Source organism: Tursiops truncatus, chromosome 13 (genome assembly GCF_011762595.2).
Source record: "Tursiops truncatus isolate mTurTru1 chromosome 13, mTurTru1.mat.Y, whole genome shotgun sequence".
Taxonomy (NCBI): Eukaryota; Metazoa; Chordata; class Mammalia; order Artiodactyla; family Delphinidae; genus Tursiops; species Tursiops truncatus.
The window spans coordinates 39,977,389-39,992,646 of record NC_047046.1 but is presented as its reverse complement, the minus strand read 5'-3'; the positions used below and the strand labels follow the sequence as shown (position 1 = coordinate 39,992,646).

At 41.9% G+C, this 15,258-nt stretch overlaps 1 protein-coding gene across 10 annotated transcripts in view; it reads right to left on the bottom strand.

The window, feature by feature from the left end:
• LAMA3 (laminin subunit alpha 3) overlaps positions 1–15,258 on the bottom strand; it is a 241,787-nt gene that overhangs the window by 117,601 nt on the left and 108,928 nt on the right. For all 10 annotated transcript variants that reach the window (XR_004521554.2, XR_004521553.2, XR_012325354.1 and 7 more), the window contains 5 exons: positions 14,038–14,194; positions 11,665–11,797; positions 9,025–9,167; positions 5,967–6,064; positions 5,312–5,465 (listed from right to left, as the gene is read on the bottom strand). Coding sequence is in view for 7 of the 10 variants with exons in the window: in XM_033837630.2 (XP_033693521.1) it covers positions 5,312–5,465; positions 5,967–6,064; positions 9,025–9,167; positions 11,665–11,797; positions 14,038–14,194 (685 nt within the window). In the remaining 3 variants the exon portion in view is untranslated. The remainder of the gene's footprint in view (positions 1–5,311; positions 5,466–5,966; positions 6,065–9,024; positions 9,168–11,664; positions 11,798–14,037; positions 14,195–15,258) is intronic.

The window sequence follows — 15,258 nt, the reverse complement described above, 5'->3', positions numbered from 1 at the left end:
GGTTTGTGCATTTAGATGGATGGGGGTGCCATTTACTTAGGTAGGGAACACTAAGACGGAATTTGAGATCCCTCTGAGATACCTAAGAGGTAATGTCAAGAAGGAAGTTGGCTGTGCTACTCTGCCTATAAAAGGGGAGGTGTGACTGGACATACCAATTTGGGAGTTGTCTGTGTAGAGTTGGTACCTAACATGATAGACATGGACGAGACTGCTTAGGGAGAGACTACAGCGTAAAAAGACAAGGGCTAAGGGGACTTCCCTGGTGGTCCAGTGATTGAGAATCCATCTTGCAATGCAGGGGATGCCGGTTCAATTCCTGGTTGGGGAACTAAGATCCCACATGCCGCGGGGCAAGTAAGCCCGTGCGCCACAACTAGAGAGCCCGTGTGCCGCGACTACAGAGCCCCCGTGCAGCAATTACAGAGCCCATGTGCCGCAACTAAGACCCGATGCAGCCAAATAAATAAACAAAACAAAACAAAAAAAAGACAAGGGCCAAGACTGAGTCTCAACAAATTCTAACATTTAATGGCTAGACAGAGGAGGATAAGCCCGCAAATGATATTTTGAGGAGGCGGCCGGAGAGGCAGGAAGAGACCCAGACTACTCTTAAATTCTGGAAAACAAGGCAAGAGAGTGGTTTTGTTTGTTTGTTTGTTTTTGGCTGCATCGGGTCTTAGTTGTGGCATACAGGCTCTCTAGTTGCAGCATGCGGGCTCTCTAGTTGCTTGCCCCGCAGCACATGGGATCTTCGTTCCCCGATCAGGGATTGAACCGGCGTCCCCTGCAGTTCAAGATGGATTCTCAACCACTGGACCACCAGGGAAGTCCCGAGAGTGTTTTTAAATGGAAGGAGTATTCAACAAGTACTGAAAGCTGCTGAGAAGTTAAGTAGATGACTAGATGAAGACTGAAAAAATATCCATGGGATTTAGCAACAAGGGTATCACTGGAAACCTTGGCCAAAACAAAAAAGAAAAACATTAATGGAGTGGGAGGTGAAAGCCAGAGTGGTGTGATTTGAGGTGTGAGTGGAAGGTAAACAATTAGAAATCGTGGGTCTAGACAATTCTTGGTTTTGAAGGGGTGAAGAGTTATGGAGCAGTGGCTGAAGGATTGTGGGAGGGGGAAGGAGGGTTTTCATCAAAATAGGATAGAATTTAGCATTTTTTAAATGTAGGGTGACTTCCAGTTCAGATGGCACAGGAATTCACATTTGCTGTACCCCATCTGCTCCGAGACACAGCAACCATGGATAAAATGTTTTAATAGAAAAACAAAAATTATGTTTGGGATTAAAAGTAGACAGATAATGGAACATAAGTAAAAGAAAAACTTCAAATAGCGTGGTCCTCTGGTGCTTCAGGTCTGGAAGCAGGCTGTTGGGGTCAGCAGTTCAGCATATGCAGAGTAAGGAGAATTAAACATGCTTCCTATGAGACAGTGGTCAGATCCAGGCTCATTTTTTGAAGCCAAAGGATGAGGGTTCCTTCAAATCATGAAAAGCTGGAAAAAATTGCTGAAAATCTGCCACCCGGGTTTCAGCTTTATAAAAATCTGTGGAATTTGGGAACCGAAGATCAAAGATGAGGCCTCATGACCAAGAACTGAGTTCAGCACCCACTGGCTCAGTGTCTGAATCTGTACTACACCCAGGATCACAATAATGGAGGTTGGCACGTCATAATGCCTCACTCTGGGCTAAGGGTACAGAGGACCAGACAGACACTGCAAAACTACTAGGCTGAGATGGATGTGGAGAAAGACAGATAAAAGAGAACCTCTCATTCAAAGTAAGCCAATAAGCAAACAAAATAAGCCTCCACAACATAAAGAAATCTAATGTTAAGAAAGACAGGCAGGGCTTCCCTGGTGGCGCAGTGGTTGAGAGTCCGCCTGCCGATGCAGGGGACACAGGTTCGTGCCCTGGTCCGGGAAGATCCCACATGCCGCGGAGCGGCTGGGCCCGTGAGCCATGGCCGCTGAGCCTGCGCATCCGGAGCCTGTGCTCTGCAACGGGAGAGGCCACAGCGGTGAGACGCCCGCGTACCGCAAAAAAAAAAAAAAAGAAAAGAAAAGAAAAAGAAAGACAGGCAACAATATCATCAACTGAAGATGAGTTCACTTCAGATGAAATGAACTTTATGAAACAGTCTGACAAAAGCTTTAAAATAAGTATACTGGTCCCTTATCTGGAACCCCCCAAATCTGAAAAGGAAATCCTGTTTTTGTAACTCATTTGATGGCAAAACCTAACCTAACCCTAACCAGGCAACACTTGGTGGCAAAATCTGACCTGAACTGATATAAGTCCATGTATATAGTCTTCATGTATCTCCCTTGGTGTGCCTACTCATGCTTTTCATTGGAGAAATACTAACCTGTTTGATTACAAGGTGCTGTCCCGGACCCCACTATAGATGTTATGCATGTATGTTATCATTTTAATATCTTAAAAATTCTGAATTCTGAAATATACCTTGCTCCAAGGGTGTTCAGATATTCAAAAAGATCAATAGAGTAACTCCTCTTTGAAAAGCAAATGAAGCTATGAAATAAAAATTGGCAGCAGAGAAACAAGAAAAAGTAAATATGAGAAAGAGCCAATGAGAAATTTTTTGAGACTAAAAGTACAAATTACATGGAATTGGTAGGCTGAATCAAATCTAGACTGGAGACAGTGAAACAGAGCATTCATGTATTCTAACAGAGTCTTGAGGACGTCATCCAGAAAGCATCACAAAGAGCCAAAGAGATATAAAAATACGAAAGAGCCGTCTGGAGACAGATTGAGAGGCTCCAACATTCTTCCAGTCTGACTTTCAGAAAAGAAGATGTAAGGACAAGCAGCAAAGTAATACCTGTAGAGATACTAACTGATAATTTCCCAGGATGAAAGACATGACTCTTCATATTGAAAGTGCACTTTGAGTATTAAACTAATAAACAAAAATAAATCTGCACCTAAACATATCGTAATAAAACTTCAGAATATCACAAACAGAAGTCCATCTTAGAACCTATGGTTAAACATACTGGATTTAGCACACATATTTATTGATTCTCCCTCTCAGAAATCCACAAAAATAAGAGTAAATATTTTTTGAATCATAAACCCACAAAGAAAAGAGGATTGAGAAGAGGAAAAGAACAGACCAGAGATATACAAAAGTTTGGAGGCTAGAAAGCAAATGGATGTTAACTAATTGAACAGACCAAAGAAAGTTGGAACCTAAGTGTGTGTGTGTGTGTGTGTGTGTGTGTGTGTGTGTGTGTGTGTGTGTGTGTGTAGGGTTGAGTTGGGGTTGGGGTTGGAAAAAAATCTAGGAAATCTCCCAAAACATAAAACTAGATAAAGAGATTGGAAAGGTGGACGAAAGATAAAGAAATAAATTATCAAAGAAATAACTCAAGAAAGTTTCCCAGAGAAGTTTCTAGGCTAAAAGGGTCTGCCGAGAGCCCAGCACACTGGCTGAAACTACCTATATCAAGGCACATCCTTATGAAATTTCAGAATACAAAAAAATAAAAAGATGATGCCAAAAGGTTTAGGAAAGGAAAGCAGGTTGCATCCAAAGAACTGGGAATCAGAAGGTACCACAGGTGCTGGATTAGGCTACCTCTAGAAGAAGTGAGTCCCCCATCAATTTAAGTATTCAACAGAGGATAAATGAATAAATATCTGACAAGGATAATGTAGAAAGAATTCTTTCACAGGAAGGGAAATCAGATGATTCCTAAGACCTCTTCTAACTCCATTTGTCTCTGAGTTTTAGCACAGCGATCTATTAATGTTGTGCTATAGAGCTCTCTGTGATGGCAAAATATTCTGTAATCTGTGCTGTCCAATAGGGTGACGACTAGACATATATGATTATTGAGCACTTGAAATGTGATTAGTGCAACCACGGAACTGAATTTTTAGCTTTACTTAAGATTAATTAATTTAAATGTATATAGACACATGGGCTAGTGGCTACTGCATCAGACAGCACAAGTGTGTAAGCCCTCAGATAAAACAGTAAAAATGACCGTTAAATAAAACTGGACAGCCCAGGGCTTAGTTTTGTGCATCATGCAAATAGAATAGCTCAGTGCTGTGGCTCTGGGCTAAGTCAGAGGTGGGAACAACTCCTGATGAATCATCAGCATCACTTCTTGGAGATCAGCCCTTCCCAACTGTACCTCCCTGCTGTGTGGGGAACACATACACACGCACGCACGCTCACGCACAGACACACACACGCACGCTCATGCACACACACACACACGTTTGTATATATGCGTAGGCAGGTATATGCATCTGTATACACACAGAGCATGGGTAGGGAGAGAGACAGTGGACTGAATATTAGAATGGAGAGGAAGTAAGATCGCTTCGTTTTTCTTTATGCATGTTGTGTTACTTTTTATAACAAGTATATATTTTTGTAAAATAAAAACTCAAATAAAATAAAATGAAATGAAGACTAAATTTAAGAAACATCCTTAAAATCCTATAACTTCTACCTTGAAAATGTTAGGAATGTAGTTTACAAAAAGGTACACATCTAAATGGTCAGTGAGAGTACCATATGTATTTTCATTCCACAGATTTAATCCCCCAAATAAACATTTTCCTCAAGGGTACGAAACAGAGAACATTGTAGAAAGTAAGGAATGGAAATATTGTGGAGGAAGTTTTCTTTTCAGTGTCTTCGTTTTGAGGTAATGAGTTCTAATTGTTGATACACAACACTTCTAGCTCAATCTTAAAACAGTGTAGTCTTAAATTGTTTTGAGGCTTAGAGAACTCCCGGAAGAAAAGTAATGCCAAGATCTGTACTAACCGGTCCTCTGAGCCATGAAGGAGGTCCCTTTGGGAGTAGCAGTTCCAGATTATGAGCTCAAGGAATTCAGCTGCTACCAATCACCTAGCCTGAGGTGATGAGCAGTCAGGGAGCATTGTATCCTTTGAGGGTAAGCTGTGTAATTTCTGGAAGCCTTGTAGAGAGATCTTGCCCTGAATCAGACAGAACAGGATGCCCCCTTATCAGCCCAGAGGATCAAAAGGAAAGGATTCTGTGGTCGTCCATGTTCCCCACCACATCTACTGCAGAATGTGCTCAGAGACTAGCCCTCTCATGGTTCAGTGGGCTGGACCACCCAGCCCCAGCCCGAATCAGAGAACTCAGCACACCTTTAACTAACACCTCTGAGGAAGTCTTCCAGGCTCCCCTGAATGTGAGAAGCAATCGCAGCTAAGGGTTTTCAGCAGACGGACTGGGAAGTAATAATAGTTTTGACAGTAAAGAAAAGGTTGTCCCACCTCTCTCCCACTGAGGTCCGCCATGACTGGGTGTTCAGGGATGGGCTGCCTCACTGCCAAGGGTCTTGGCTCCCCGTCAAGCAGGAAGTGTCTGGCCTCAGAAGCCAGGGCACAGGGGAATCGGGTCACTGGCAAGTGCTGGTAAAGCAAGCAACTTCAACAACAACAATAAAATACGACAGTTACGACCGAGAACAGAACACAGAACATCACAGTGCATCCCCGGGGCTCTTATGCTTTCCGTCTTTGATTCATTCACTCATCATTCTTCAACAAACTCTTACTAAGTGCTGACTACAGGAATCGGGTGGTCCATTGTCATCTGCATGAGGAATGGGAGAAGCAAAGGTCCACAAACCTAGACACCCTTTTAAGCTCTTCCCCTCACCGGATGCATGACCCTGAGGGTATTACTTGGGCATGCATCGCCACTTCCTCAGGCGAGAGGGTGAGTCACTCTTAGGCGCCAGAAACCGTGTGCAAAGTACTTTGTGAGTCTTACACGAAAGACAGTCACTGCCACACAGAAAAAACACAATTAAGGAATTAACCAGAGCACTCTGTTAAGTCGTGACCCTGAAGCCTACTGAGAATCCTTGCACCCAAGGTTCCTGAGTTAGAGGCCCCCGACAATGCACCCGCTGCCCATACTAACTTCTCTCGGGGAGGGCCTACGTCGGCGCACGGCTCTGTGACCGGCAGCTGCAATGAGAGAGCTTCATAGTAGTCCCTGGGGAGCAGTACCAGGTAGTCCTAGGAAATAAAGACCGAAAGGACGATTACTCATTAGGAGGGCGGCCGTACGTTAGTCATAAGAGAGCTACACATAGTAGCTAAACTAATAATAACCAAGTGAAGCACTCTAGTTACACTGTCCACATCAACTACTTTGTTCTGCCCCCTGATTCACCGGAACACACAAAGCAACCCCTCACGGGAGCTTCAATCATTGGAGATAAGCGCCTTAGGCAAACATTTTTATTTTCAAATCTCAGGGGAAGTTTTACCGGTTCTTCTGGGTTGTTAATAAATTCAGAAATAAAGACAGTAATAACCTGTCAATTGATGAGACATTCCTTTGACAGGCTGGTTGTCTTCATCCCTATAGAACCCTGAGTTGTAGGTCATGTATTCTGGCTTTTTATTCCCACACCAGAGTAACGCTCTCCTGGCTTCGTGTAAAAAAGTGATGCTTTGCGATCCCGGTAAATCATAGCCTGAAACTGGCCCACTGCCTGCCCTAGGTCAGGACAGGAAGAACATTTTCCACTGAGGGTGCCACGTGGATCCCACAGAGGGAATTCAGAAGCAGCTCTTCCGGAAAGGGCAGAGTTTGGGCTTCTGCAAATCCTGGCATCACTGACTATCTGCCGAGGGAAGAAGGGAGGGAATGTTTGCCACGATGGTGAGAGACTGGTACACGGGCCATGAGGCTTCTGTCTCTTCACAGCCCTCAATATGTCTACAGCAGAGAGGAGGAGAATGTACAGGAGAGGAAAAGTAGGGGCTCAGCGGGCTTCTATCTGAGTGGGGTTTAATTTAATTAAAAAAAATTTAATTGAAGTATAGTTGATTTACAGTGTTGTGTTAGTCGCTGGTGTACAGCAAAGTGATTCAGATGTATATTGATATATTCTTTTTCATATTCTTTTCCATTATGGTTTGCTACAAGATACTGAATATGGTTCCCTGTGCTATACAGTAGGACCTTGTTGTTTATCTGTTTTACATACTGTAGCTTGTACCTGCTAATCCCAAACTCCTAATTTATCCCTCCCCCACCCCCTTTCCCCTTTGGTGACCATAAATTTTTCTATGTCTGTGAGTGTGTTTCTCTTTTGTAAATAAGTTCCTTTGTATCATATTTTAGATTCCACACATAAGTGATACCATATGGTATTTGTCTTTCTCTTTCCAACTTACTTCACTTAGTATGATAATCTCTAGGTCCATCTGTGTTGCTGCAAATGGCATTATTTCATTCTTTTTATGGCTGAGTAGTATTCCATTGGAAAAAAATATATATATGTGTGTGTGTGTGTGTGTATATATATATATATATACATATATATATATATACACCACATCTTTTTATCCATACATCTGTCAACGGACATTTAGGTTCCTTCCATGTCCTGGCTATTGTAAATAATGCTGTTAGGAACATTGGGGTGCACGTATCTTTTCAAATTAGAGTTTTCTCTGGATATATGCCCAGGAGTGGAATTTCTGGATCATACGGCAACTCTATTTTTGGTTTTTTAAGGAACCTCCATACTGTTTTCCATAGTGGCTGCATCAATTTACATTCCAACCAACAGAGTACAAGGGTTCCCTTTTCTCCACACCCTCTCCAGCATTTGTTATTTGTAGACTTTTTGATGATGGCCATTCTGACCTGTGTGAGGTGATACCTCATTATAGTTTTGATTTACATTTCTCTAATATTAATTTTTAAATGGCTATTGCTCTATTAGTAAGCTTCCTTTGGTTGGGACCATATCTCCTCATTACTTTATGGTCCCAAAGATCCTAAAACAGTAAAGGTTGATAATAAGTGCTCAATAAAATATTTTTAGAGAAAATGAGATCATAATATGGAAGCATACATATGAATTATGACACAACTGCAGTGGCTAAAGGTCATGAAGACTCTTCCATGCCTATGCAGTAACTTTTACCATGAACTTCTTCTTTCCATTAGTCCAACTTTGTGCCCTGTTACTGGACTCAATGGAATTTTCCTCTTCCTCCTGTCTAATATCTGTGAAACATTCAGAAACTTTAGTAAAGCAACAAACCTTTCTACCAAGAAGTGCAAGAAAAATAGGGACTGAATGAACAGCTGAAATCTTCACATTATAAGATCTCAGATTTGGACCATGGATAAGCATGGTCTCTACTGTATGGGGCAGACTTGGAGTTAAGGGACTTGCCTGAGATCTGCTCATTTAGCCAATCAAAAGAGTTGTGCCGAAGGAAAAGCTTTCTGCTTTCCACTCTGAGTGCATGAAACCAAGTATTGCCAAAGACTACTTTGAAAAGAACTTGCTATAAGCGAAAGCAGACATCAAAGAGGGGTATCTGAAATAGCAGGTTTCATCCCTACAACTCCCCTGGCCGCTCTGCCTATTCTATCAATGCGCGAGGACACAGCCCTTCCCCTGATGAAGAGTTCTTTGTCCAAGGCAGTGTTTGATGATGCTACTGCCACAGTCAAGGCAGAAGGAGGCAGGAAGCAGGTCACAGAGAGGCACCGGCTCTTCGTCTCTCCCTTCGCTTTTCACCACCAAGAACTTCACTCATGTTAGGGTCTTCTCTTCCTCTAGCTCCTTCTGATTCATTGTGCACAGGTCCCAGAGAGGTTAATTTTTTTCTTACCGCCCTTCTGATTCATGATGAAAAACCCCAAAGAAACTTTTGAAAGGCTGGGACATATGCTCCTAAAGGTTGTGCATTTATTTTAATATCTTTGAGTCATTCTGAGTAAAAAAGTTCTTTTTTTTTAGCCCGTGAGAAGCTGGCTGGAAGAATATAAAAGCTATTTTAGGTTGGCTCCTATGTCATTATGTCATGTGAGGGCAAATGTCACCATAGGTTCCTGTGTCTAAAAGGGAACCAGCTATGATTTTTCTACCTTCTGGTCACTGTGGGTCACTGTGGATGGACCATCTCTAAGAGGGGAAGAATCTCCCCTCAGAACCATCTCTTACCAGGAGGACTCCTTCCACTTTAATACAAGCGATCCATGTTCCTGGCACAATTGAAAATGGATCTGCAAAACCATTTCCGGGCACGGTGACAAAGGCCGGCTCCTTACTCGGCTGGAAGATGGTCTCTTTGCTTTGAGCAGCATCTATCAGAAATAAAAAGAATTGCTTAGGGCATTTTTCTAGCAGCCAGTGTATTGATTTTAGATACTCAGCCTTGAACATTCAGTTGACATCTTAAAAGGTTTCAGAGAGTTTACTGATCATATGAACTGATCAGATTTACTGATCTTATTTTCAACAATTGCATGAATGCATGTATCTATGTATAAAATAGACTAGAAAGATATCACTGATAAGATGTTAGCAGTGGCTATCTATGCTGGGATTGTAATCTTTAAATTTATTAAGTATATTAAAACATGTAAACTGCTTAGAAAAGTTCTTTGCACATAGTAAGTATTCAGTATATAACATTAGATATTAAACTATTATTTTCCTTGTTTGTTTATATGTAATTAAAAATTTTTTAATTTCTGTTGAAGAACAGGCATTCATTTTGAAATAAGAAAAAGTTTCGGTTTTCTCTTGTTTTCAGGATGCAATGTTTTCTTCTGCATTAAACAAACAGAGGACCTTCTGTAGTAGGTTCAGAAACAAAACTGTTGCATCGGAGTCCAATGAAGGCTTCTTCTTTAGAAGAAATGTTTACTCCAAATACCTGCATTCACTCTCCTGTTCTACGAACATCTACAGGGCCCACTATAGGTCAGGGCTGGAACTAGGTTCTGGGGAACAGGCAGTGAACACAGCCAGCATGGCCTGTGCTCCCTGACAGTGGTGACAGGGGAGGTGGTGGATTGCAGACCAGAAGAAAATACGGTACAGCGTGGACAGTGGCATCTGGGAGGAGGCATAGGTTACTAAGGAATAAATACACAACTGGACTCCTGACTCAGACATGGGGCCTTAGGAAAGGTGTCCCAGAGAACAAGAAAACAAACCACAATGTATTCCAACTGTTTGAGTTAACGGAGGGCAAACTGCTGATGGCATTGTCCCCTGGGAAGCAGTGGGTCCATTAGAAAGGGTTTGGGAGTCCATCAACAGATGAATGGATAAAGAAGATGTGGCACATGTATACAATGGAATATTACTCAGCCATAAAAAGAAACGAAATTGAGTTATTTGTAGTGAGGTGGATGGACCTAGAGTCTGTCATACAGAGTGAAGTAAGTCAGAAAGAGAAAAACAAATACCATATGCTAACACATATATATGGAATCTAAAAAAAAAAGGTCATGAAGAACCTAGGGGCAGGATGGGAATAAAGATGCAGACTTACTAGAGAATAGACTTGAGGACATGGCGAGGGGGAAGGGTAAGCTGGGACGAAGTGAGAGAGTGGCATTGATACATATACACTACCAAACGTAAAATACATAGCTAGTGGGAAGCAGCCGCATAGCACAGGGAGATCAGCTCGGTGCTTTGTGACCACCTAGAGGGGTGGGATAGGGAGGGCGGGAGGGAGGGAGACGCAAGAGGGAAGAGATATGGGAACATATGTATATGTATAACTGATTCACTTTGTTATAAAGCAGAAACTAACACACCATTGTAAAGCAAGCATACCCCAATAAAGATGTTAAAAAAAAAAGAGAGAGAAAAAAGAAAGGGTTTGGGGTCTGAAGATTGGGTCTTGTCTACAAGGACCAGCTGTGTGCTTAGAAAATTTACTATGCCTCTCAGCTGTTTTCTCCTCAACCTTCTTCGGTTTCACAAAGTTCTTATCATGTGAGGAAATGGATACCAAAGTCCTCTGTAAATGATAACGCAAGCCTGCCGGTTCTTCCTAGTAGTTACCGTCTAATCAGCCTCCAGCCTTACAAGCTTGGCTGACACAACTGGGTACATCATTTCTTCCCCAAGTCCGACTCTGCCATGGATACTACACGAAGGCGCTTAAAATTCGCACCTAAATTAGATTTCCACTGGCGCCGTTTTGTGTTCTTGTGGAATTCCCAGTAGTCTGTTCCTGGACTAGCGGAAGCCCTCACTCCTTGCAGAACAGACTTCCAGGCCTCATCCCTGACTGTGGTGAGCTCTGCCCTCTGACTGTGGCTCCTCGTCTGCCCTCAGGAATCCCTCACCCCTGAATGAGGTTGGCCTATTCCTCCCTGGAGCTCTCTTGGGCTTCATGCTTTACCACATTCATCTTAAAAATGCCTGTCCTCACCTATTTCTCCTTGAATTACTTGGTTTGCCTGAAACAATGGGAGAATTTAGGGCAGTAGGCCAGGGGCTCTCAAGTAACACCACAAAGGTGACACCCACTTTACCTGAATGAGTTATAAATTCGCTTTGCCCTGTGGTGACATCATAACCGATGGGTTTCAGCCAAGGTACACAGGTTGTTACACTGATTTCTTTTATGACAGTTAATAACAAGTTTAACAGCAAAATTTAAATATTCAGAGCATTTAGAGATTGAAAAGGTACAAAGGACAGGGCATCTGTGTCCCAATCAGACGACATCTCAGGCTTCATGTTTTCTAAAGAGATCAACTTTGTGAAAATTAGAGAAAATGTTTCACTAATTAATCACTTCTTTATCCAAAAGAGGTTTGGAAATTTACCCACCTGCCTCAGCCCAGGAAGGATAAATAGTTACACGGCCAGATACTGCTTCAGCTCCAGGGTTAACATATCTCAGAACAACCCAAAACAAGGAGAGACTTGACTTCCCCACATTCAACACGATCCTCACTTCATTCTGAAAAATACCAAAAGCCCATAAAGTATAGAAGAGACAGCTGGTTAAAAGACATGCTAGCCAAACAGGGATGGCATTCCAGTTTCACTACTGAGCTTGTAGTCAAACCACACACACACACACACTCATATACACACACATTCACACCCACTCAACAAACACCAGTGACTAACTCTGTGGAAGATGAACACAGGCAAGTCAGCCAATAAATTTAAATCACTTACAATTAAAGGTTCAGTGAAAACACACTCCCTCAGCAACCAAGATCCTCTTTTGACCTTTTAGTAATCAGGCAGACAGAGCAGAATGTTAGATGGATTAGTTCAGGGAAAGAAACAGTGACGGGGCAACCACCCCTAGCTGGGAAATAAAAAGGCAGAACAGAAGGAAAAGAAAGTATGTTATTTAACACCACCAGCCCCAGAGAGAGAGCACTCCAGAGTCCACTTCACATACGTAACGTCTGAAACAGTCACAGAAACCAGTGGTGGCTAAGGAGAGGTTATAAGATCCCAAACACATTAGCGATGAAATCTAGATGTAACTAAAATCTGCCTGCTAAATCATATGGAATTTATCTCAGTCCCTGTCTGAGAAGAATGTGGGCTCTCTGCTGGGGACAGGGGGTCTCACTGGTCCCCAGGTCCTGTTGCCAACACAATGCTCTGTAAGTGTTGCTGGGCCCATGATCTTGAAGGAGACACTAGACTATTTCAATTCTGAACCACAGACCACATGCCCAGATCCAGCTGTGGCCCAAGGAAAGTTCATGAAACGTGGAAATTTCTAAACCAGTAGTTCTTTAGGTCTTTCCTCCAGCTCCTTTGGTTGAAATGAAGGGGACTTTTGTTGAACAAGACATCCATGGCAATAAAGACTGGCGTTGGGTAGAATCCTTTGCTCTGGAAGCAGGAGTTGCAGCTGACCCACACTGAGGAACTCTAACTGGCCCTCTCAGTTTGACAGAGTTCATCTTTAAGGGTTAGTTCCACATCAGAAAATAAAAATGCAAGAATGTATTAAGGGCAGAGTAAAGTGGTAAAGTAAAGTAAGTGGTGATTCCAGGGAACACCACCCAAGTCCTCTGACTAAAAATACTTACAGAAAAATCCATCATTAGAAATGCATTCCTTTGTGTTAACCAGCTATTCTTTCAAACTGCAAACACCTGTGAGGAGGTATATACCTTGACTGGGCTCTTAGTCATTCACATCCTATTATGACTCAGTGGAATGCACTGCTTTTTTTCTGAATAATGAAGTAAAAGCAGAGAACTAAAGAAACTGAATTGCTGTATTTGGGGAGAAGGAGAAAACAGTGAAGTGTCTTAAGATCCCAAGTACTGTTAGTGAAAGGTATCTTAGATGGGGCACTTTGCCAGGCAAGAAGCAACATTAGAATCAATGGGGGCTCCTAGGGAACTGTGACCCTGCCCCTGTGTCTCTAAGGGCTTCCTGATTTAGAAATAGCAAGCACTAGTCCTGGATCTGCTAAGGACACATACTGAGCTACCATCGTCATCAACTTGCCTCTTTTATTCTGAATTTCTCCACTGAGAAACAGCTTGAAGAGCAACCTCAAAGAGAAATTCTGAGGCTAAAACTACTCAATGACTATAAAGAAATGTTCAGTTATAAATGTTGTATAAGTTCTAAAGGTAAACAATGTGTAAATTCCTTAATTATTCCACTGCAAAACCAAGAGAGATGGATACGGTAGAGAAGACTGAAGGACAGGAGAAATATGGGAAAGAAAAATTAAATAGCACTGTCTAAAACTCCTCCTTTATCTTAGTTTCTGTTCATACAGTAATTCAGAGTTATAAAAATTAAAAAAAAAGCATTGTTCAAAATTCAGCAACACAGGCTTTATTGGAATTAAGTTAACTCATTTTTATTCTCCACAAATGGCTTTAAAGAAAAATGTCTCTCATGTTAAAATATAGCCTAATTTCGTCTGGAAAACTGCTTATAAAAAGTCTCCAGAGATAAGCGCCATCTTTCTTTAATCCCTTCATTTTCCGATTTGGTGACCAAATTAAAGCAACAATAAGCTGTGAAGTCGATATATATGCTTATCAGTTAAAATCCAACCTTACCCAGCACCCCATCTACCCTCTCAAGAACAAGAGTCCTGGAATCAGTTTTGGGAGAGTTCACCTTTTGGGGGTCTCGCTGAGAGGGCTGTGGGCAAGCGTATGGGCTGCTTTACCCGGAGGCTGCTTCCTCCTGGCTGCTCACCTGTATCGAGGTCATCTGAGCATACCCTCTCCAGCTGAACTCAGGAAACTCCAGGGGATCAAATCCAAACCGAAGCGCTCTTCCGTTGGGTGTAGTGCCATCTTCAATCTCATACCTCATATGATGCAAATCCGGGAAATAGTAGTTGTTTTCAGGTCTTTTATAAATAAAATGTAAATGGCGGATACAGAAAGTGAGGTTCGTTGATAATCTGGATATCCTTTAATCCCAATAGCTATCACTGAGAGAACTCCCACCAAACTGACAAAGCGCATTAAATAAGGACAAATTGAGGGGGGGGGCTGTTTTTTCTCTAAATTATTGCTTTTGCTCATGTAAACATTCACAGAAAACACCCAACACTACTCGTTCCAAGCAGCCAAATGAGAAAAGCATTTAGAACAGCCCATAGTGGTAGCACCCTTTAAAATGTTTTAAATGGTTGCCAATGATTTAGCAAAGTCAAATTGGGCTATTTACCATAAATTCATTCATTTATACTCATATTCACTGATTATACAAATATTAGTATCTTTGCCAGGCACTGTTGCTAAGCACTGCAGATTTAATAGTGAACACGACATAAAATACTTCGTATGCCAAGTTTACAAGTTAGATACGTTTTCTCTACATATACATATATATTTTGATCATTAGAATGACTTTTCTATGTCTTGTTTTCTCTTAAACTATATGCCTATAAATGGATTCCTTTCAAGAGTCTGATAATGGTGGTCACAGAGAGGGATCAAAAATATTCTAATGCTTGTGTGACATTTTATATTCAAACTACTTGAAGTTCTTCAAAATGGTGCATTTTGACAATCCAGTCCCAAGCTAATAGCTGTTAGTGGATTTAAAGCCATAAAGACCAATTAGTCAAGGGAAATAAAAGGGCATGCTCCTATATTGCAAGTAGAATTAGGAATGCTTACAATTTACGAAGGTAATTTATGAATGTAATTTATGGAGGTAATTTATGAAAATGTCCATTCCCATTGACATAGAAATTCTACTTCAGGGAATATATTCTAAAGAATGATTTTATAGGGTCCAAAATTAACATAGCGCTTCCCTGGTAGCACAGTGGTTAAGAATCCACCTGCCAATGCAGGGGACTTGGGTTCGAGCCCTGGTCCAGGAAGATCCCACATGCCATGGAGCAACTAAGCCAGCGTGCCACAACTACTGAGCCCACGTGCCTAGAGCCCGTGCTCCACT